Below are 23,213 nucleotides of genomic sequence, written 5' to 3' on the forward strand. Positions count from 1 at the left end.
TAGGCCAGGCACAGTGGCTCAAGCCTGTAATCCCAGCACTTTGGAAGGCCGAGGCGGGTGGATCACGAGGTCAAGAGATAAAGACCATCCTGGTCAACATGGTGAAAACCATCTCTACTAAAAATACAAAAAAATTAGCTGGGCATGGTGGCATGTGCCTGTAATCCCAGCTACTCAGGAGGCTGAGGCAGGAGAATTGCCTGAACCCAGGAGGCGGAGGTTGCAGTGAGCCGAGATCGCACCATTGCACTCCAGCCTGGGTAACAAGAGTGAAACTCCATCTCTAAATAAATAAATAAATAAAATAAAAGAAGGAAATAGGAAAAATGCCCCTCCCTGCACCCACCAAGTCTATAAATGTCAGAAGTACAGAGCGTGAAGAAATAATCAGTTACACTATGTACACACAGTATTAACTCACTGCCTCATGAAAATCCTGGAAATACAAATAAATATCAGAACCTTTAAAAGTTCTCCTTTATCACCATCTTCCTTCCAGATGGGGAAAAAACATCTATACCATTAAAATACTAACCACGCAAAACTTAAAATGTAAGAATTCCTTACCTCATTTCCAATAATGTCAATGTTTTGTTGGACCTGAGGAACCCACTGTCTTAAAATGGCAAATAATTCTGAGACTGAAGTTTTGGGATCAAAAAGAATTTCCTGGCATGATGCATCATTAGGATCGAAGAAAGAAAACTCTGAAATTTAAAAAGGTATAAATTCAGCTTTCAAGAAGTTTCAAATAAATATACTGAAAATAATAAACAGTAAGACCAAGGTTCAAATGACACAAATATTTTTAGATGCTAAGAAAAAAAAAGCAGAAGTCTCTAAATGAGGAAAACATGAATGCACACTTGCTGAGCACTTACTAAACACTTTAAAAGTTCTCACCAACACCTTACCTGGCAGGTATGATTCTCATGTTGCACATGAGGAAAGCAAAGCTCAGACTAAGTAATACCAGCGTGATGTCGCACAGCTGGTAAGCGGCAAATCCGGGGTAGAAAGCCAGGTCTGTCTCCAAAGTCTATCCGCTTTCCTCTATTATTGTACTTACTGAGGCAACTCACCACTGAGCTCAGATTGCAACAGCATGCGTAAGTACTGGGACTCATGGGGTTTGTTTTTGCTGGCTTCTTTGCATTTACATCTTTTCCAAAATTATACTACAAATGCATCGTTCTTATTTTAGAGTCAGGATAACTAAAAGATGAAAGGAGAGGCACCAAACTAAAGACACGTACACAAGCAGAGCAGCAGTCCATCAGAAGAGAATCAGAAAGACTAAAACTGGAATGATAACCTTAGACAACAAAATGGTCCTGTTAGCCAAAAGTCAAAACAGAAGCCAAGACAAACCTTGGCCTCTGAGCCAATGTCCCACACCCAGCTCAGGAAAACCTTTAAGGACCTATTTTCCAAAATACCTACTTAAACTGCACATGAAGCTTGAGTTTCATTTCTTGGTCAGCATGACTCAGCACGTTGTAGCAAATCAGTAATGACCAAACTAACCCACTCACTCTAACTAATGAGAATTAAGCTATATGAATTTCTTCTTCTAGGCTTTATAAACTTTACTATACCCTTTGTGAGACAAGCTTCTTAGCACTTTTGGTTTGGAAGTCTCCCTGTTAGCAGTTCATTACTCACTTAATATTTATATTAAGAAAAGCATCCTGAATTTTCTTTCGACAGTTTTTGGTGTCAGAAGCAGGATCAGAAGACCCCCAATAAGCCCCAAGGCCATTGAGTAACTAGGTAGTGGTACCCAGGGTCACGGCACTCCTTGCTTTCTCACCCAGCCATGGAGTTCTAGAGTAAGTCTCTCTTAGATCTGAACTCTCCGATTATGCTCAGCAACCTTTGCTGAAACTTCTCAGGATGTCACCCTATTCTGCTCCAAAGGGAGAAAGGTGAAACACAATTCCCTGTGTTCTGGAGCAGTTGCCAAAAAAAAAATCCATAACAGTTAAGACCTATCAGAGACTCTAATGCAAAGATGGGGTCCAAACACAAATGTGGATCAGAATCTTGTGCCTTTTCGGAAAAATGGGTGAAATTTACAAAGAATAATTTGGAATTTCAGTGATCACTTTGGAGAACTTTTAATTTATGTAAGATAGTCAGTCTGCCTTTGTGAGTGCCCTTGAAAAAAAGAGTATCCTAAACCTTTCAGAGACAACGGAATGCATTCTTTAATTTGTATGCAGAAGCTTCTGAACACTAAAGGACTCAAAAATAGCTTCTCTAAAAGAATCCCTACAGCATTCAAAAAAAAAATCTTCAGTAAGAAGCTGCAGCCTTCTGAGCAGTTAACCTTGACTTGTTCCATCTGGCCAATTTGGATCCAGCTTCTTTCATAAACTAGTGAGCTTTGTATTATTTTAATCGACATGTGGCTAAAATTGGGAAATGAAAGTTGTAAGGACTCTGTGTCTGTCTGTATACATAAACATACAGACACAGATCTTATAGCTATGTCTATTCAATAGATAGAAGTAAACCAAGTGCTCATATAAACTAAGTATTCCTGAAAACTCTCAGAAAAAATAGGAATTAGTCCAAATGCTTTTCAAGTTCATGTGACTTGGGTAATCTTCAATAAACAAACACATTGTTGGTTTAGTTTAAAAAGCAATATGCCTTCAGAGTTGTCAGCATTAGCCATAAGGCAGATTTTCAACTTTCATTTTACATAGGTTAACTAGTCAAATAAGCTCACGTTAAAAACAAGTGAATTACAAATAAGCTTCTGCTATCTTTATGTTACAAAATTTCTCAGCAAGAAAAGATGAGGCTTAGCTATTTAATGTCTCACGACATTTTTGTAATCCAAACATAATTGTTAAAAACAAGTGAATTAAATCAATGTAAGTCCAGATAAGATACATACTGAAACATTAATTGCTGAATGTAAGTTTATCTACTTTTGGACAGAGAAACTAAAGATACTTGGGTCTGTTAGGAAACATGTCTTGTGCTACATTGAAAAGTTATGAGGAAACATGTGCTTCTAGAAATTCTGGCATATTCACAGACTTCCCAATCTACAGAATGCTAGTGTGACAGTCAAGAAAAGATATGAGGAATGAAGATATTTTTTTGTTGAAAAGAAAATGAAGGAAAAAACAAAATGGCTATAGGAAGTTGAGAAAAGGGAGAGAGAGAATCTTGTGTGATCAAGCTGGCTAAAATTGAATGAATCAATTCATATTGAAATAGTGCATAACTAGCATTTGAGCTCCTGTTAAAATGACTAAACTTTCTTGGAGTATGGGCCTGCTCTTGATGGAAGATTGTGAAAGGTTTTTCACTTTTGAATGGTCTGCCTGGAAAACAAGGATTCTGTGTTTTGTAAGGATAATTTCCTGTGCTTCACGTTGTCGTTGATTATTTAAGTTTCTCTTTCAAAGAGTCAACTTGGGTTTTTGGTGTTTTGTTTTTTTTTTTTAACAACTACATGGCTTTCTGTATTTGCCTTTGAAATCCTTGTCACTTTGGTTAAATGGACAACTAAATACATGTAATCCTATTTATTCAAGTGTTTTGAATCTTTTGGGCTTTTTAATATAAACTTCCCAAAAATCGAATTCTGAATGACGTCTTTTCTGACCTTACACTAACTCTGTGATTTTTCAGAGGCCCTTGAATAGAAATAGAAAATCTTGTTCTATTTCCTTATTGAAAAAAAAAACAGACAGACAAATAGACATTAAACTAATTACACATCTTTGCATGGGAAGCATTGTCAAATAAATGTGAAACTAGGCTTATTCGATATGTTACACTGCATGAGAAGCATTGTCAAAGGTGCTGCGTAATCTTCCTTATGTTATTTTTGTATTAATATGTTATTAAGTATTCTAGAAACTGTATGAAATTCCTAGAAATTGGATATGTTCTGGTATAATTTTATCAATCATAATTCCAGTTATCTTCATATATTATAAAATAAGTAAATTTCCTTGTCAATTCCATTATAACGAACTCTCATCAAATCTGTAACTATGGGCATTTTAAATCTTTTGTCATCTACAAACATTAATTTTTTTACTCTGATATTTTCCTGAAAGCTTTTGCAAGCATCTATGATACAAAATTGCAGGAAGATTTATGGAAAAGACTGACAAGTACAGGTTTCTGATAACTTTAAGATCGCAGCATTGGACTGGGTAAGAATTTCCAGAACTCTAATGGAAAACCAATGGATTCATGAGGCTGTTAACCCAAAATCAAGAATTACAGGGGACTGAATGAACGGATGAGGGTGATTACAATTTTTACGTCTTTGAAATATTGTAGGTTCTTTAATGTTTGTTTTCCAGATTTAAGAATTCCTTTTTTTCCCTTAAGACTTACAACTTTAATTTGGTGAAGTATACTTTTGTAAACAAAAATGAAACACATTTACTTTTTTCCCTATTGCAACCCCTCCGTAATTCAGAAACTCTTACTGAGTATTCTTTATTTTCATGGCAATATAAGTATTTACATAAGTTCAATATGAATTTGTTTTCCATGTAACAGGACACAATTGGGCAAGTCCTCTGCTTGGCTTCTTAAACTGAAAAGGTTTTTAAAAGTCTAATTTCAGATTCCTTATTACCTACCAGACAGTATTAAGGAGCTCAGGTTGACTTTACAGAACCAATAAAATCCCTAAGATATTATCAAACCCCTGACTGGAATGGCATACTTGAGAAGGTATACATATTTACTATTCTTGTTTCACTTACGTATAAATCAGGCCAGCTTGATGAGACTAAACTTATTTTGCAAACAAATCAGCCTGTGATTATCTTTGCTAGACATGGGAAACTGTAGAAAGAAAAATTGTTTTTCCATAGAAAACTCTAAGTATACCCATTATTGGATTCTAGTCCTGTTGATTGTCTTTGGGGTGTTGTTATCCACCTGTGAACTGGAGTGGATCCTGAATTCCTCATTTCCTCCAATATCTGGTTACAACTCTCCAAACTAATGATTCCAATTTCTTAAAACTATCCTTGGCTGGGTGCGGTGGTTCACGCCTGTAACTTTGGGAGGCTGAGGCAGTTGGCTCACAATCTCAGGAGTTTGAGATCAGCCTGGCCAATATGGTGAAACCCCGTCACTTCTAAAAATAGCCAGACATGGTGGTACATGCCTATAATCCCAGCTACTCAGGAGGCTGAGGCAGAACAATTGCTTGAACCCAGGAGGCGGAGGTTGCAGTGAGCCGAGATCATACCACTGTACTCCAGCCTAGGCAATAGAGCGAGATTCCATCTCAAAAAAAAAAAACACTGTCCTTTTCCCCAAGCCCTACTAGATGATTTTATGTAAACTTTAGACAAATCACCACCATGGCTCATGTAAGGAACCTTTGCACCTGTTTTTGTGGGGGCCATTCAGAGAATTCACCGAAACATCTGATGACATCAACCAAGACATTCAAAGTGCAACCAGGGAAGTCCATCAGCTAGAAACTGCCATCCTCATCTCAGTATCTCAAGGTGCTCTGAGAGCAAATCTGGGAATCTTCTTAATGTGCTGCCTTCCAGATGTCTCATTTAAATAATAAAAAGTTGGACTTATTAAGTGCCTTGTAGATACCAGGGACTATTCTATGAACTTTGTATATATTAATTGATTTAATCCTCATAACTACCATATGAGGTAGGCACTTTTGCTATTCTCATTTTATAGAAGAAACAAAGTGATAGAAAAAATAAGCAATTTGTCCAAAATCATACAACTGGAAAGTTACTGAGTCAGGATTAAAGCCAGAATAACCCAGAATGACCTAAGATACAATGTCATATAGTAACATATCTAACTACATTTGAATTTTCAACCTCATATAGGAAAACATTTTTTATATTGTTGCAAGCTTTTGAGATTAAAAAAAAAAAGTTTCTATTTTTTTTATTTTTTGGGGGGATGGAGTCTCACTCTGTCGCCCAGGCTGTAATTCAGTGGTCGATCTCATTGATCTCAGCTCACTGCAACCTCCGCCTCCCAGGTTCAAGCGATTCTCCTGTCTCAGCCTCCCGAGTAGTTGGGATTACAGGCACACACTCCCACATCAGGCTAATTTTTGTATTTTTAGCAGAGATGGGGATTCACCATGTTGGTCAGGCTGGCCTTGAACTCCTAACCTCAGGTGATTCCCCTGCCTCGGCCTCCCAAAGCACTGGGATGGCAGACGTGAGCCACTGTGCCCAGCCTAAAAAATAGTTTTTAATCAAAAGAAACTGGGGTGAGGGGAGAAAATGGAGGTGTTGTCTGGTTTAAGTCAAGATGGAATAATGGAGGCCAAATTTGCCCTTCCTCTGAAACAACCAAAATACCAGAGGGAAGGAACAATGGTTTTCAAAACACTGGATGTTAGACAGTGAAAGCCAGTGACCCCTGAGGAATGGAATACAAACAAGAAAAGTCCTACACGTGCCCCTGGTAACTGCCTTGAGAGTGTCTCCAGGAGCATAGTTCAGGGGTGGGGCCAGGGGACCAAGAGAAAGCCCAGCAGACTTCCAGAGGTCACAGGGCAGAATACAGCAGAGACAGATACGTGCACGACAAGAGAACACCAGAGGCCTGCGGAGGGTCCTCCCAACTATTCAGCATATGTTTGTGAGGAAATACTTGAGGTAAGGGGAAAAAAGCATCCATAAGGATTACAGGGATTAGTGCCTGTTCTCACCAGGAAGACTGAAAAAGAATCTTCATAATTCACACAGCACTGAGTACAACAGTCCCCAACCTTTGTGGCAACAGGGACCAGAGTAGGGGGACATGTACAAGTCTGTAGCCAGGGGGCTGGAGAACCCCAGAGTAGAATTATCAGTAGTAGGGAATAATTAGCCCCAGGCCAAGCATGGCTTCAGACCCACCTAACAGATCAGAAAAGCAAGACCTCAAAGGGTCCAACTATTTCCAAGTAACTAAACTGCATCCTGGAACAAAGTGCAAGAATACTTACAGGAATACAAAAATATCCAGCATCCAACAAGGGAAAATTCACAATGTCTGGCATCTAATTGAAGATTATCAGGCATGCAAAGAAAGAGAAAAATATGACCCATAATCAGGGGAATAATAAAACAGACCTAGAGTTGACATGGATACTATAATTAATAGAGAAGAACATTAAAACAGTCATTGTAACTCTATTACAAATGTCCAAAGGTGGAGAAGAGACCTGGGCATAAAAAAGAGCCGTAGCAGACTTTAGAGAAGAAAACTCCATCTGAAATGAAAACTACACTGGATAAAATCAACAGCTAATTAACTAGACACTGCAGAAGGAATGATTAATGAACTTGAAAATGCAGCAATAGAAACTATCCAAAATCAAAAGAAAAAAAACGTTTAAATAAAAAGAATATATATATCAGTGAGTTCTGGGACAACTTCAAGCAGTCTATAATATGCATGGAATTACAATATCTGAAAAGGGGAGAGGCAGAAAAAAAAAATTATCTTTTTTTTTTTTTTTTTTTTGAGACAGAGTCTTGCTCTGTCACCCAGGCTGGAGTGCCGTGGCACAATCTGGGCTCACTATAACCTCCACCTCCTGGGTTCAAGTGATTCTTCTGCCTCAGCCTCCTGAATAGCTGAGACTACAGGCACATGCCACCATGTCCAGCTAAATCTTTTTGTATTTTCAGTAGAGACAAGGTTTCACCATTTGACCAGGATGGTCTCAATCTCCTGACCTCATGATCCACCCGCCTCAGCCTCCTAAAGTGCTGGGATTACAGGCATGAGCCACTGCACCCAGCAGAAAAAAAATATGTTTTTTAAATAATGATTTCCCAAACGTAATGAAAACTGAAACCCACAGATCCAAGCAGTTCAACCAACCCCAAGCACAAGAACATACAGAAAATAATACCTAAGCCCATAATAGTAAAATTGCTTGAAATAAAGAGAAACTCTTTAAAGCAGCCAAAAAAAGACACGTTGCATCTAGAGAAACAAAAATGACAGCAGAAATAACACAAATGGGAGAGCAAGATCTTTAAAGTACTGAAAGAAAACTACCAACCTAAACCCAGCAAACACTTTTTTAAAAAAGAAAGTAAACTAAGATGTTTTCAGACATAAAACAGCCGAAGGATTCAACACTCGCAGACCAGCGTGGTAAGAAACATTAAAGGAAGTGCGTCACGCAGAAGGAAATGGTATCAGATGGAAATCGGGACCTACACAAAGGAATGAAGAGCACTAGAAAGAATAACTTTCTAGCAAAGATTTTTTAAAGTATTATTTAATAGACAATTCCCTTTTCGAGCAAAATATATAATAAGGTATTGTGGTATTTATAATGTATGCAATGTGTTCTGCATGAACTGATTGTGAAGGCATTTCAAAGCAAAAGATTTCAAAAAATTGTTATGGAAGAACGGTATATACTTTTACAGGGTAACCACCTTGAGAGTCAACACTGAGTCACACGCCTCAACTCTGGTTTCTGTTTCTTGATTTTAAGCTCATTAGTTGGTATCACGTGCAAATGCCTTATGGCGGCCTATGTGACCCTCTCCCCATGACCTAGTCAGTGCCTTACTCTCCAATTCCATCTCCTCCCACTCTGCCACTCAATCACTGCTTCTCAGCCACGAAGCCCTTCCATTAACTCTTAGGAAATGCCAAGGTCTGCCCCCAACACTGCACCTGTGGTTTTCCGTATTTCCTCCTGGAACACTTCCTCCCAGGCTCTTCTCACAGCCAGCCTTTTCTGATTCTCTGAATGACCACCCCACATAATGTGGCCGCCCTGCCTCCCTTATTCTCTATCACAGCACCCTGTTTCGTTCTTCCACAGAATTCATTATAACCTATGTTTGTTTTGTCTATTCATTTGTTGGCTTAGTGTCTTCCCTAACAGAAGATCAGTCTTGGTCACTGATATCCCCAGCATCCAGGACAGCCCCTAGCACTCAATAAATACTCACTCAGTAAACACAATTGTGTATGTCACGTTTTAAGGGGACACTGACCACAGTGTACCAAGAAAGCAACTAGGATGAAAAGAGTCTAGAAATCCTGACAATGAGAAACTGGTGAAGGGACCAGAAGTGTGTAGCTTAAGGAAGTTTAGACTAAGTTAAAATGTTTAAACTACCTGCAAATACTTGAAGGCTATCCTATAAAGGAATTTGTGCCTTGTATCAAACTAGAATCAGTTGGCCAGAGTTTCAGGGAGACCAATTTTGAGTTAATATACAAAAACAATTTTATTACAAGTAAAGGTTTTTAACAATAAAATTGACTATTTTGTTAGTTTCCCACTATTGAAGACATGCAAGAGGTTAAATGGTTATCTGACAGAAATCCTGAAAATGTAATTTCTATACCGGGAGGTGAGTAGGGAAAGGTTCATAGCAGCCTACAAACCTGTAATTCTAAGCCTACAATGTGGTTTTTTTTTCTGGGGTGTTTTTCTTTTTTTTTTTTTGGAGACAGTCTCACTCTCTGGCCCTAGGCCCACAGTGTAGTGGTACGATCTCAGCTCACTGCAACCATTGCTTCCTGGTTCAAGCGATTCTGCTGCCTCAGCCTCCTGAGTAGCTGAGATTATAGGTGTGCACCACCATGCCTGGCTAATTTTTGTATTTTTAGTAGAGATAGGGTTTCAATGTTTAATTTCAGTTATACCAAGAGGTCAATAACCATTATCACCTTTCATTTAATGTATTTATTCAACAAACACTGAGCAACTAATAACAAATGACTATATTAGCCTTTTGAAATAAAAAAAAATGATTGCTATCCATCCCAAAGTGCTATAATACAGGAAAGAAAAGAAGATAATGAAAAGTCAAGACAGGAGTGAGACAAGTGTCATACATAAGGTACAATGTACCAGGTTCAAGGTTTCCCCTGCATAACTGATTTTGCTATATCTGAAAATAAACCCAGTCAATTATTGCAAAACCCAAGATCAAGTTACAGGTTTTCTATAATACTTCTGATGACTGGTCTAGGTAAGCTGCTATAGAATCTGAATATTAAAAAAAAAAAGATACTTAGAGATGAGGAATTACTATACTACAATGAATATGACTAAAAAGACAAATTCTCAATCCAATAACTTTATATCTACTAATATTTTAAAATTTTATTCTCTCTACCTCCAATGACAATTTGAAATGGTGAACCAACATTTTACTTGAAGAACTCTAAATTGGAAATTTAACAATTCTATCAAATTTATCTCCTGGTTCCCTTTTATTATGGTTCTGGAGAAATAAGCCTAAATAGATGAAAAGTGGAATGCTTCTAAATTAACATTTTACAGAGAAGATGCAAATGGACCAATTTAAACATCAACCAATCTCATTCCACATTCCAGGGAAGGGTCTCTTACCCTCTTTGCCTAAGTACATGGCTTTTTTAGCAAGTCAGTATATTTAGCCAAAATAAGTACATCAATAGCAGAAGAATGCTAGATGTCTAAGCACCATTGCATTCTAAAAATAAAGCCCTCTAAATCCATCATGGTGCTTAAAATGAACATTTTAACATAATATAAATGCTGACAGCAGAAATAAAGCATTTAGCTTAAGAAGCAGAAAAAGCAAGAAGCAATTGTATTTCTGAAAAAGGAAGACTTTAGCAATTTTATGAAAACCATAAAAATGGTTTTAAGAAAAACTATGAGTGCAAAAAAAGGCATAACAGAATAGTCAAGTTACCAGTTCACAGGAAATAAGCACAGCTACTTCACATACCACAGTCTGAAGGCATTGGTGCTGCAGAAATGGAAAAGATAACTGGGGTGTCAGAAGCAGAAAATATAAATGGGTATCTTCCAAACAAAGGATTTCCTTCTAATGGGAAATCTGGAAGGTCCTCTATGGTCATCTTCTAGAAAGCCACCTATAATAAGAAAGACAAAAAAAAAAAGTGTTTTTGCTTTATTTGTATGCAACTTAGAATGACTGTCTTCAATTGCAAAAAGCCTAAAAGTCCTTTGACGTCAAATCTGCTGACATTTTCAGCTTCAACCTTCAAGAATCTTATGAAAGGGACTGTTGGCAAACTATTGTTAAAAGGCATACGTTGCTTCACACTGCCTGTTAGACAGTCGGCAGCACAAGTAATCTTTCTAGACAAAGCTCAAGAGGAATAAACTACAATAGGTGAAAACACTTTTTAAATGCTGAGCTAATCTAACTGGATGACAGCCTCTTACTCATGTAGCAAACAAGGGCATATTAACCCTGGTAGATGGATCTTTAATTTCCCATAATGCTGGCAAAAGTTACATCATTTGTCATCCAATAGCTCATGTCATGTGCTCATCACATGAAAATAATCTACCTTAAAATGTTTCCATTATTTTCTATCCCAGAAAACTTAACTGAAAATTAATCATGTAATTCCTCCAAACCTAAGAGTTTACTAAGATTGTTTAACTTAACAAGGTCCAAGGGTCTGTGAGTTCTGTCCTAGCCAAAGATGGAAGCCATGCCTTTTAAAGCACGTGGCTTATATTACCTCTTTTTCCCAGAAAACCTGAGAGCTTAGAATAAATTTGCTCTAAATTAGACTTTGTGCTACACCCTTGCCTACATCTCACAAATAATGTAGAAAGCAGAGAAACTGCTAATAAAATCAAACTTGCGAAGCTAAAAGTCTTTCCCAGTTTCTTCGTATCAGATCTTCACAATCTGAATCATCACAAATCCCTGTTTTTAAATGTAAGCAAAAAATTATGATAAAACTAAATTGAGTTTAGTTTATTTCAGTAGAAAGCACTGAATAAAAATAGGTAACAGATAGCTTAATCTGACAGTAGGTAACATAGTAGGTATTACTAACATGTGCTCTGTTCTACTTAGTTAACCAACCCTATATCTAACTTAATTATTCTTACCATCAGCGCCCCACTGCAAGAAAACAGTCATTTCATTGAGTCCACTGTTGCCTTCCCAACTTGAGTCATGTTTTCTTAATACAGGCAGGAATTGGTAAAAAGTAGGAGGCTTTCTTTTTCCTCAAAAATTGTATGCTTATATGGACATAGATGTTATATGTTAGGTAACCTAATCCAGTTGTTACTATTTTAAGGTATTCAAATTTTCTTGGATGCTAAAATTACTTACCACTAAATACTTTGAATCATTTTGACATTAACCTTGCCACATAAATAGGAAAAGGACAAGGCCATGGAATTAGTGTTATATAGCAGTTATCTTCCTCAAATACTACCAATTCCAAACAGTAGTATTTATTAAGGAATCACTACATATAAGGCATTATTCTAGATGTTTTAGAAAATATAAAAATGAGTTAACAGATGGTCCACATTTGTTAGGTAGCTTAACGTAAATAAAATCTATTAACGTAAATAAAATACCACTAATAACTAAGATTGCGAGGCAGAACGGGATCTGTTCCATCACATAAGTACCAGGAACATCTGCAGTGGGAGCTTCTAAGAATCATAAACAGTGAGGAAGGTATCATCTGAGATGAGTCTTGAATGATGAACGTAAAAGGGGATCCCACTAAAGAAACACTAGGCTGGAACTTGGGGTGTGGCTAGGAAGAGTCAGAGGTGAGGCTGTAAAGGCTTTGTAGTGCCATCCTGAGGAGGAAATACCTGATCAAAGACCAAACCACTTCCTTTCATGAGCACTGGGAAACTACTGATGGTTTTGAAAAAGAGTAGCATGATGAAAGCTGTTTTAGGAAAATCAATCTGACTATAACCAGGGTTTGGGACTGAGACCTATGTTTCTATACCCTTAATTGTTCAGCAAAATGATTCAGTGGGTATCTGCCCCAGTCAGTTAAGAGGAGTCACCAAATGACGTCCCTTTCAAAGGGTGGAGTTTCTTACTCAAAAAAAAAATTATTTTAAGTGATCCCCAGAGCACCTTTCATTTCCTTGTAAACGATTGAGATCCTCAAAGATTTGAACTGTATTTTACACAACTACTGTTTACCACAGGAGCTAGTGTGTTACACATATTTAACATTAAAAGCTTAGATTCAAAGTGGAAAAAGGATTTATGCAATGAGAGATAACCAGTTTCGTTCTTTTACATGTTAGCTACTTCAAACCAGAGAAGCTACAATATTACCTGACCAATGCAGTGAACATTCTTTGTATTTTGTCTTCGTTGCATTTTTCCCTACATTTCCTTATCTTCATGAAAAACCTAACATTCTACCTTTTGTCCTACCAAAGAAAATGATACACCCCTATAAACTTCCATATAGTCTCAGATTCATTTCCCAAAAGCAATTCCTGGATCTGAAAACCTATGACACCTGGACCCTTGGTCAAATGTCTAAGTTATACTGATTTGGATTGAGTACATACTTTCATCACAACTCCGACTACGGTAAACTGGTGATAAGCCTAAGGTAAAAAGTTGGCCCTGCGGGCAAGGTGGCTCACACCTGTAACCCCAGCACTTTGGGAAGCCAAGGCAGGTGGATCACCGAGGTGAGGAGTTTGAGACCAGCCTGACAAACATAGCAAAACCTTGTCTCTACTAAAAATACAAAAAATTAGCTGGGCATTGTGGCAGGCGCCTGTAATCCCAGTTACGATACTCAGGAGGCTGAGGCAGGAGAATTGCTTGAACTCAGGAGGCAGAGGTTGCAGTGAGCCAAGTTGGCACCGCTGCTCTCCAGCCCAGGCAAGAAGACTAAAACTTTGTATCAAGACAAAACAAAAAAATGTTGGCCCTAATAACCGTCTACAGAACAGGTGCCTCCAATACTTACAATAGCTAGAATCAAATTCCCAAACTCTGATTTCTATAGGAATTCCATCCTACTCATCACTCCAAGTTAGCTCTTAGCAAAAGCATCTTGTATAACATGGCTCAAATATCTTGTGATTTTTTTTTTCAAGACTCCTTGGTCCATGCCTTAACACAGAGCAGTGATCAATGGAGATGTCCACTAGCACCTTCAGGCTCGTTCAGGACTGTCTGGACCCCACAGAAGAGCCTCACTGAGGCCAGGAGACTTCAGATTTGAGATATGGTTCAAAAGCATCCTTGAGTTGTTCAACTAATAGAAGACCCAAGCTGTGTCTACATTGCTGGAATGATGAGGCCTTTTCATTCAATTACCTATAATACTTTGTTATGAGTCATCATTTTCCTGAGATTCCAACAACCTTACCACGTATTTAAAGCATAACTCCAATGATCCTTTAATTTGCTACCTACGTCTGTAGGTACATCTGTACATCATATATCTGTGCAATCACTAAACAGATATTTACAGTATTGGACACTTAGTTGGCCCTAGAGAAAATTCAAAGTTGAAATACCTGCCCCTAAAAAGCTCATTTATGCATTCAACAAATATTTATTCCATTTTTCTTACTAAGTTCTAAGCTGTGCAAAGGTAAAGAAACCAGATCTGCCCTTGTCCTCAAGTAGATTACAGCCTAGTGCTGACTCCTACCAGCTGAAAGTATCAAGTGTTATAACCGAGGAGAGCTGAGTCCTATTAGAGCATGGATTCAAGAGGACCAATGAAGGCTTCCTGGGGACTAATAATTTAAGCTGTGGCATCTGACCAGGTAGCTGCTAGACACATGTGACTATTTAAACTAAATTAAAAACTGGCCAGGTACAGTGGCTCACACCTGCAATCCCAACACTTCAGGAGGCTGAGATGGGCAGATCATTTCAGGTCAGGAGTTGGAGACCAGCCTGGCCAACACGGTGAAACCGCACAGGAAAAATTAAGAGGGTGTTGTGGCAGGTGCCTGTAATCCCAGCTGCTCAGAAGGCTGAGGCAGAAGAATCACTTGAACCTGGAAGGCACAGGTTGTAGTGAGCCAAGATCAAGCCACTGCATTCCAGCCTGGGCAACAGAGCGAGACTCCAACTCAAAAAAAAAAAAAAAAAAAGGGAAAATAAAAAGTATATTAAAATTTCAGTTATTCTACTGCTCTAGCCCCATTCAAGTGCTCAAAAACTGTATGTGGCTAGTGCTACCTTATTGGGGAATGCAAAAGAACATGTTCCTGGTCTCTGAAAACTCTACTGAACAGCACTGAAGGAAAACAGTGCAGCTCACTCTCCAGATGAGAAAACAATATAGACGCCTGAGACAAGACACAAATAAAGGTTAACACACTAAAACAAGCCTATAGCTCCACGAGGGAGCAGCAAGCCTAAAAGTAACCAGTTTGTAGATCTGAACAGGGAGAAAGAGTGAAGTTGATTTTATAATCTAAAGATCACTCGTTTCAAACACATGCGTCAAAATTGGAGTTGTCATAAGCAATAAAAGACAACACAGATCCCTTTTTTAGAAGACCTTGCTGGTGGGACTGTAACGGGTCAACACAAGATGTCTGAAATGAATCCTACAAATAGTATACCATGGGGTAAATCTCCTACAAAACAGAAGTAAACACCTTCCATGCATGGCAAGACTCAATCTTACAGTCCAGATCGCAGAGCAACTAGACTAGCCGGTTCAAGGCTCTGCTTTCCTCCCTCGTTGCTCCATGCTCCGCACCACCCGATCCTCTGCTAAGACTCACTTTAAATTGTGCAAAAGATTCACAAACAACAAACGTCAAAGTGAAAGTGAAGTAGGACTTAAGTGCGGCGGATGTTCCTAAGGAGGAAGGTGTTTACTGACATCTTTCAAAGGCGCCGTTTTAAACGATGATGGTGCTACAATGTGAACACAGTCTAGAATCTCGGAACATACAGCAAGTTACTGTCCCACAGGAACAACATCCTCTGATACACATCAAAACACTGTCTCCGAACAGAGCTGAAAACCAGCGTCCGGATGACGACAACAGCCTGACAGCTCATTCAAAGCGCTACCATCATAAGCCGTGAATGGAATCCGTAAAGATGCGGGCTCAGCTCCAGCGCGCCTTCCACCTTCCCTTCCCAGGGCTGATGATTCAGAATTAAGGGATCTCAGGTGGCCAAGGATTGCAAGGACAGCCATTTGGTTTAGCTCTGAATACCCACTGGCCAAAGGTTTCTCGACAATTTAATGCGCAAGGAGGGACAAGTGAGAAATGGGAAGAGGCCGCGCTGGAAAGCCACGGTGCGTCCAGGGTCTCCCAGGGCGGCCCCGGCGGTCGTCAGCCAGAGCACAGCTCCGGACACCCCGTGCCCCTCAACCTAAAGTTGAGCCGTCCGTCGGCGACCGCCACGAGGAGCCCCCCGATCCCCGCCCAGTGGGCCGCGCCGCCCCGAGAAGGCCTCCCCGCGGCCGGCGACACTGGCGCCCACGGGAGGTGGCCGCGGGGCTTCCACGGCCCCGAGCACCTCTGCACGGCCCTCCCGGGGCCGCCTACCTCCCCACGGGCGCCCAGAGCCGCCCACCCCGGCCCCGACCCCGCCGCCGGCCAGCCCGCGGCCCTGGGGGCCCCGCGCGCCCCCGGCCCACCTGCCTCCTCCGGGTCCTCTCGGAGCGGCCGGCTGGGGACGCGGGGGCGCGGAGGAAAGGCCGAGAGGCGCGCTCCCCCCGGCGCTGTCTCCCGTGGCCGCCCACGGAGCCTCCCGCCGCGCCGCTCCGGACCTAGCCGGACCCCTCCCGCTGCCGCCTCCGCGCCGCGCGCGCTCGAGCCGGGCCCCACGCGGGGTGGGGGAGCGCGCGCAGTGCAGGCCTCGGCCTCGGCCCCGCGCACGCGCCGGGGACTCGGTGGGAACCGAGGAGGGAGCGCGCGCCTGCGCTGGCTGATCTCACGCCCGCGCCCCGCACCCCCCGACAGGCGGAAGATCGGACGCAAGGGGGGCCGCGACCCCGGCTAGCAGGGTCTGCGGGGTGTCACGGTGCTACCTCCCCCGCCGTGAGGCCAGGCGGTCCCGCCACGCCGTGCAGCCCACCGCTGTTACAGCCCTCAGCCTAGCCGTCTCACGCCTCCAGCCTGCGGCACTCCCGCCTTGCTTAAGCCAGGGACCGTGTCTTACCCGTCTTGGGCTCCCCAGAGTCTGGCCGAGCCTGGCCGAGAGTAGATCCACCAGCTGGCAGGGCTTGCTATAAAACGCCTGATCCATACTACACCCACGTTTCAGCAATTAGTTAATGGCTCCTGCTGCTTTGCTGCCTCCTCACCCACCTTCCCTTCTGCTCCCTTCTCCATCTCCCAAGAACCCCACAGGGTAAAACTGTGCACCTAAAGTCCTGAACGCTGACAGCCTGGCTTTCTGTCATCTGGTGGCAAGAAAGCCTTACTGGACACATAGTGAGTCCCCTTAATGAGGAGACCCAGTAAGACCAGGACCGAGGTTTGAAACATGAAGTCAACAGTCTTTCATCCTGTCAGCTGCCTCTGAGGCCTATAGCGACTGCTTCACAGAGGTGTCTGTGTTCCGCACCACAGTGCCTGGCAGGAACAGGTGTCGAATGAACGTCTGGCTCACCGCGGGCCAGAGCATCGTTTCCTGTGAGAATCAGTGATTCCAGAAACTGAGAAAAGCCCCCTTTCCAATTGCCTGAATCGTCCTCACAGTGTCTTCCCACCAAGCAGTGGTTGAACACTTCCAGTAACAAGGAACGCATTACCTTTTAAGGCAGCCGTTTAATCGTTGATCAGCCTTTTGGAAAATTTCCTTCTACCTCAGAAGCTAAAATCCAGCTCCCTGCATCTCCCCCTCATTGGATTTTGTTTCTGCCCTAGGGACTCAAGTATGACTCCAGTTCATCCAAGACACACTTTACCTGTCCCTTAGGCTACTCCTGATATGACATGGTCACAATCCCACTCACCAGCATGTTGGGGGATTCTCTTGGGTGGGTCCCAGCTTGTCCAGAGCTCTCCTAAATGTGATAATCAGGAATGAATGGGTGGCCTGTCAAGGGCGGAGAGGAAAGAGACTGCCACCTCTTCTTAGGACCTATACTTGTGTTAACAAAATTCAGCACATCAAAATAGTTGCTAGTAGCAGTCACATCACATTGCTGAATTGGGTGGAGCACACCGTCCACTGAAACCCACAATATTTAAATACATGACCTCCCCGTCCCTGCTCAGCTGCCAGGTTCTCTGTCTCTGCAGGCTCAGCATCTGAGTGTGCTCTCAGAGATAATGTAACACGGATACTTCCTCCTCCCTCTGAAGATTCCACCTCCCTTTCCCTGCTTTCATCACAACCTCTTCTTGTCTGACCCACCCATCTCTTTAGCTGGTTAAAACAAGGAAGGCAATCTGTCCTTGGTTGGCTTCAAACACCTAAAAATGAGGCTGATTGTCACTGAACCACAGAAAGTCGTAAAGATCTGTGTGTAACAGAGGAGCTATTGGTGAAGTTTCCAAAGGTGTACAGTACACTTTTATTGCTGATTTAAATTATCCCTCTGAAATACCACTATTAGTAGATGACAAGGCATGGCCAGCTGAGTTGTTCTTAGCTATAATAAAGATCTCTGTTAGAACCAGCCAGGCTAACTGGCTTTATCTGCTACACCCAAACACTGTATGAAACATAGGCAAATTCCCAGGATACCAAGTCACCAAAGTCTCCCACTCACGTAGTTGCCTTTCTTCAAAAATCTGACATTACTCCTTTACACCATCATCCAGAATGCAAGTACTCATTGGAGTCGTGCTTCCTAGATACCACATGCCATACAAGCTTTAGCACCAGTTATTGCCAGTTAACAAGAGTGAGATTGGACAATGATATGCAGCCAGAACTTGGAACTTGATCTACTATTGGGGAGGAAGGCACATGGGGATGTGAACCAACTGTAGCCGCTGAGATTCAATTCTATCTGGAGGCATGAAGTTCCTGAAAAGTGCAGCACTAACCCACAGTGTCAGGAGGTGATCGGCTTTAGTAGTCAGCATCACAGTGTGAAGGGGCATTACTCACTGACCACTGTAAGGCACTTGACCTATGGGGATCTTACTTGCATTCATTCACTTTACAAATGAAGAAACAGACTCTGGGAGGCTGCATGACTTGCTCTGTATAGCCTGGGGCAGAAATAAGATTCAAACCTAAGTCTGTCTGATCTGAAGGCCTATGTTCATTCTCCACTTTGCTAATCTACGCAGGCTGTCTTTGCCGGCATTAAAGACCCAGAGTGCCTGCATAGAGCTGCATTCAGAAGTTCAGACAGTCAGCAGCAGGAAGATCTGTCAGGAGCTCTCAGGCCCCTGACCATGATGAGGAAATAGCCAAAGAAGACAAGGTCACTGCTTTTACATGGACTGGATATGGGGCACAATATCATCGGATTCCACATTGTGAGTGTATAGGGGGCCGAAGCCCTTAGGACTATGAGAGACACCCAAGTGTCAGAACTGGGGCACCAGATTGGAATTCAACTAGCGGAAGTGCTTCAATGCAGAAGATCAGAGCACTGGGCAGAGCCCCTAAAACCTTCCTGTCTACGGTGTTTACATCAGCATCAAAAGCCCAACAGAATCAACCAAGTATTAGAAGTAATGTTAGCTCGTCAAGGTTGCCAACTACAAGATCGGTTTCTAAAAATCAATAGTTTTGTCTACATCAGCAGTAAGCAACTGGGAAACGAAACAGACGATAAGAAACCACTCACAATAACAATAAAGTTTAACAAACTCTAAAGCATAATATCCAGGAATTAACCTAACAACTTGCAAGAACTTTACGGAGACAATTTTAAAACTCTACTTAAGGACATAAAAAGATTGAATAAGGAAAGAGATATAGCATGGATAGGATACTTTACATTGTAAAAATAGCCATTCAGTCTCCAAAATAAATGTTATCACAACCAAAATTCCAGAAGAAACTAAACTTTTAGGGAACTCAAGAAACTTATATAAGAAGAAATAAAATATTAAACAGTTAAGTCCATTTTGGAAAAACCAGAGGAGACCTGCCGTGCCAAATATCATGTCATTACCACATTGTAATAAAAATATTATGGAACTGGTGTAGGAATACATAGAGCAAATAGGGAATGGAAAGAACGCGGGAGCAGACCTGTGTATAGACAGGACCTCCATTTACACAAAGATGGTACTACAGATCAATGAGAAAAATGTAAATTATTTTGAAGACAGCATTGGGGAAACTGGCTTTCCTTTATCAAGAAAAAATAAAGTTGGGAGCCCCATGTTCCACCATATACAAAGGTGAATTCCAGATAAATGGAAGACCTACACATGATATAAAAGAAAATGCAGGAGACTATCTCTAGAACGTGGGTTAGGAATTTACTTCATTAAATAAGATTGCAAAAGCACAAACCTTGAAGCAAAAAAATTATAGGACTTGACTGCATCACAGTTAAGGGTTCTGTTAATAACACAGAAAAAATTAACAGATGGCTGACAAATTGGAAGATGACGTCGTATGTTCAAAAGCAACTAGGGATTAATATCTGAAATGCAAGAGGAGCTTTTTGCAAATCAAAAATAAGTCAATATAAATTATTTTTAAAAGCCAATCTAAAAATGAGAAAAGTATAAGAATAGGCAATTCACAGAAGGAAAAGCCAGAGCAAGCAGGCGTTAAAGAGATGCTCAACCCCACTTGTAATCAGCCACAGGGAATATGAACAGTATGACACACCCCATAGCCACCAATATGCTGCTGTATGTTTTAAAACCTGCTTCCCAGGGAAGGAAAAGTCCTAATCTGTAGTGTTTGCCAATTTCCATGGTGCAAATACTCTGGCCACTGCCAGTTTCCAGCTACCAGTGTAGCTTGAGGTCACCAAACAAGAAGTTGGAAAGAAATGTGCTTTATCAGCTCTCAGGATCTGTTTTCAACACACCACTGCTTTACCCATCAGCACGGCAAAAATCAGAAAGATCATTCCAAATATTGGCAAAGATATGGGGAAACAGGAGTCCTCATGCACTGCTGATGGAAATTTAAACTGGTAAATATATTCTGCAGATCAACCTGGCAGTGTTTTGTGAAAAAAAAATAGAAATATGCTTTATGACTCCACAATCACCCTTCTGGATATGCTTCAGAGAAACCCTTACAATGATTCTATAAGCACCTTCTTTATGCGGCTTCCGGGAAGTCAATTTCTCATACACTAGGTAATCTTATCCAGTCAATGGCTTTAAATATTGGCTGGGCATGGTGGCTCACACCTGTAATCCCAGCACTTTGAATGGCCGAGGCGGATGGATCACCAGAGGTCAGGAGTTCAAGACAACCCTGGCCAACATGGTGAAAACCCATCTCTACTAAAAATACAAAAATTAACTGGGCATGGTGGTGTGTGCCTATGGTTCCAGCTACTTGGGAGGCTGAGACAGGGGAATTGCTTGAACCCGGGAGGTGGAGGTTGCAGTAAGCCGAGATCATGCTACTGCACTATGGCCTAGGGTACAAAGTGAGACTCCGTCTCAAAAATAATAATAATAAATAAATAAATAAATAAACCAATATCATCTCTGTTTTCATGATTCCCAGATTTCTATCTCCAGCCCAGATATATGTCCAACTGCCTACTCAGCATCTATTCTACAGAGCACAATACACATCATGAATAGAAACATGTTCAAAATGGAACCCTTCCCCGCAACCTTCCCTAGGTCAGTAAATGGCAACTCTGTTCTTCTTTTTGCTCACTGGAGTCACTCCTTCTTCCTATCATATTTCTGGATTCTCCAAACCAATGTCCCTGTCTTCATTCTTTAAAAAGTTTATGATATCATTTATTGAGTAAATTCACGTACCATGGAAATCCTTACAAATCAGTAGCCACTGGAGACCCCAGGGACCTTCTACTGCTTCTACCTGGGCTTACCCTCCTCTGATCCATCTCTTTTGTTAAAGTTGCAGGTGGGGACCACCTGCTGAAGCAGATCACACCTGAAGAGGACTCCACTGAGCCGCGTGAGCCTTATTATCTGAATGGGGCTTCTTGTTCCCAGTTGCACGTTAGAATCACCTGGATAGCTTTCGTAAAATAAACCCTAAAGAACCCCTCAGATATTTTAATTCAATTGATCTAGTTTAGTTTCATGCTATCCTATGTTTATTCTTTTTTTTTTTTTTTTTTTTTGAGACAGAGTCTTGCTCTGTCACCCAGGCTGGAATGGAGTGGCAGAATCTCAGCTCACTGCAACCTCCGCCTCCTCAGTTCAAGCAAGAGTCTCCCCGACTCAGCCTCCCGAGTAGCTAGGATTACAGATGCACACTACCATGGCTGGCTAATTTTTGTATTTTTAGTAGAGATGGGGTTTCTCTTGAACTCCTGACCTCAAGTGATCCGCCCACCTCAACCTCCCAAAGTGCTGGATTACAGGCATGAGCCATCACACCTGGCCCTACTCTATAAATTTAGTTTCCTTTTTCTTAGCCCTAGTTCCAAGAAGACACTAGCAGAGGAATTTTCCAAACTTAGCATGTTCCTACAAGGGGCACTGCTCCCCAGACTCTCCAGTTGCTGCCACAATCAGACACCACGTGATGCAAAGTCTTCTTTATAATTACAGCTAGATTGGAGGCATATGTTCTACTGCTCTCTAACTCTGTAGGATAATGATATTTAACAATATTATATGGTTTCAAATAGCTACAAGGAGGATATTGAACATTCTTAACACAAAGAAACAATAAATGTTTGAGACAAGGGATATGTTAATGACTGTGATCTGATCACTATACATTATATATATTGCAACATCACTGTGTACCTTACAATTATTATGTATTAATTTTTAATTTTTTAAAAAAATTAAGTCTTCTTAAAGCCTACATAAAGGAAGATGGAATGAAAGGAATGTCACCGGGCATCAGGATGAAAATTGCCACTGTGGCACAAGAGCTAAGTTTTGGATACCAGCCAACCAGCAACCCCCCAAATATTTGGTCAATAAGACACCTCCAGAAGCATCTTTGGCACAAAAAAATAGCAAAAGTCAGTTTCCATGAGGATGTCAGTCCAATGACCTCCCCAGCGCACACCACTGAAACTGACTCTGACCACGCCTCTAGAAATAACCATTATTTTATGGAAAATGTAAGGCATAATAAAAATCATTTTAAAAAACACCATCATTCAACACCAAAATGTGGGAATTTCTGCAGAACAAATAACCCAGTTCTGAGAACGAAAAAATAGCTGAGGGGAATGGTTACAGGCCAGAAGAGACATCAGAGCTCCAGCCACAGCCTGCAACGTTCAGATTTTCCTTGGATCTGGAATCAGACAAACAAATGTAAAAATATTCCTGAGACAATTGGGGGAAATGTAACCTGGACTGGATATTAAATTACATTTTACAATTG

General features: G+C 41.2%; 1 protein-coding gene across 8 annotated transcripts in view; it reads right to left on the reverse strand.

Moving 5' to 3' along the window:
* CLIP4 (CAP-Gly domain containing linker protein family member 4) overlaps window positions 1–23,213 on the reverse strand; it is a 95,452-nt gene that overhangs the window by 59,057 nt on the left and 13,182 nt on the right. The window contains exons 1-3 of one of the 8 annotated variants that reach the window (XM_035272914.2): window positions 17,731–17,874; window positions 10,737–10,884; window positions 568–707 (exon numbers count right to left, since the gene is read on the reverse strand). In XM_035272914.2, the coding sequence (XP_035128805.1) occupies window positions 568–707; window positions 10,737–10,869 (273 nt within the window). In that variant the 5' untranslated portion in view covers window positions 10,870–10,884; window positions 17,731–17,874. Of the gene's footprint in view, window positions 1–567; window positions 708–10,736; window positions 10,885–15,830; window positions 15,982–16,407; window positions 16,596–16,800; window positions 16,975–17,730; window positions 17,875–23,213 lie in introns of those variants that run through there. The other 7 variants (XM_035272911.2, XM_035272913.2, XM_008980934.5 and 4 more) reach the window with 7 other exon arrangements.

This window comes from Callithrix jacchus, chromosome 14 (assembly GCF_049354715.1).
Source record: "Callithrix jacchus isolate 240 chromosome 14, calJac240_pri, whole genome shotgun sequence".
NCBI classification, from domain to species: domain Eukaryota; kingdom Metazoa; phylum Chordata; class Mammalia; order Primates; family Cebidae; genus Callithrix; species Callithrix jacchus.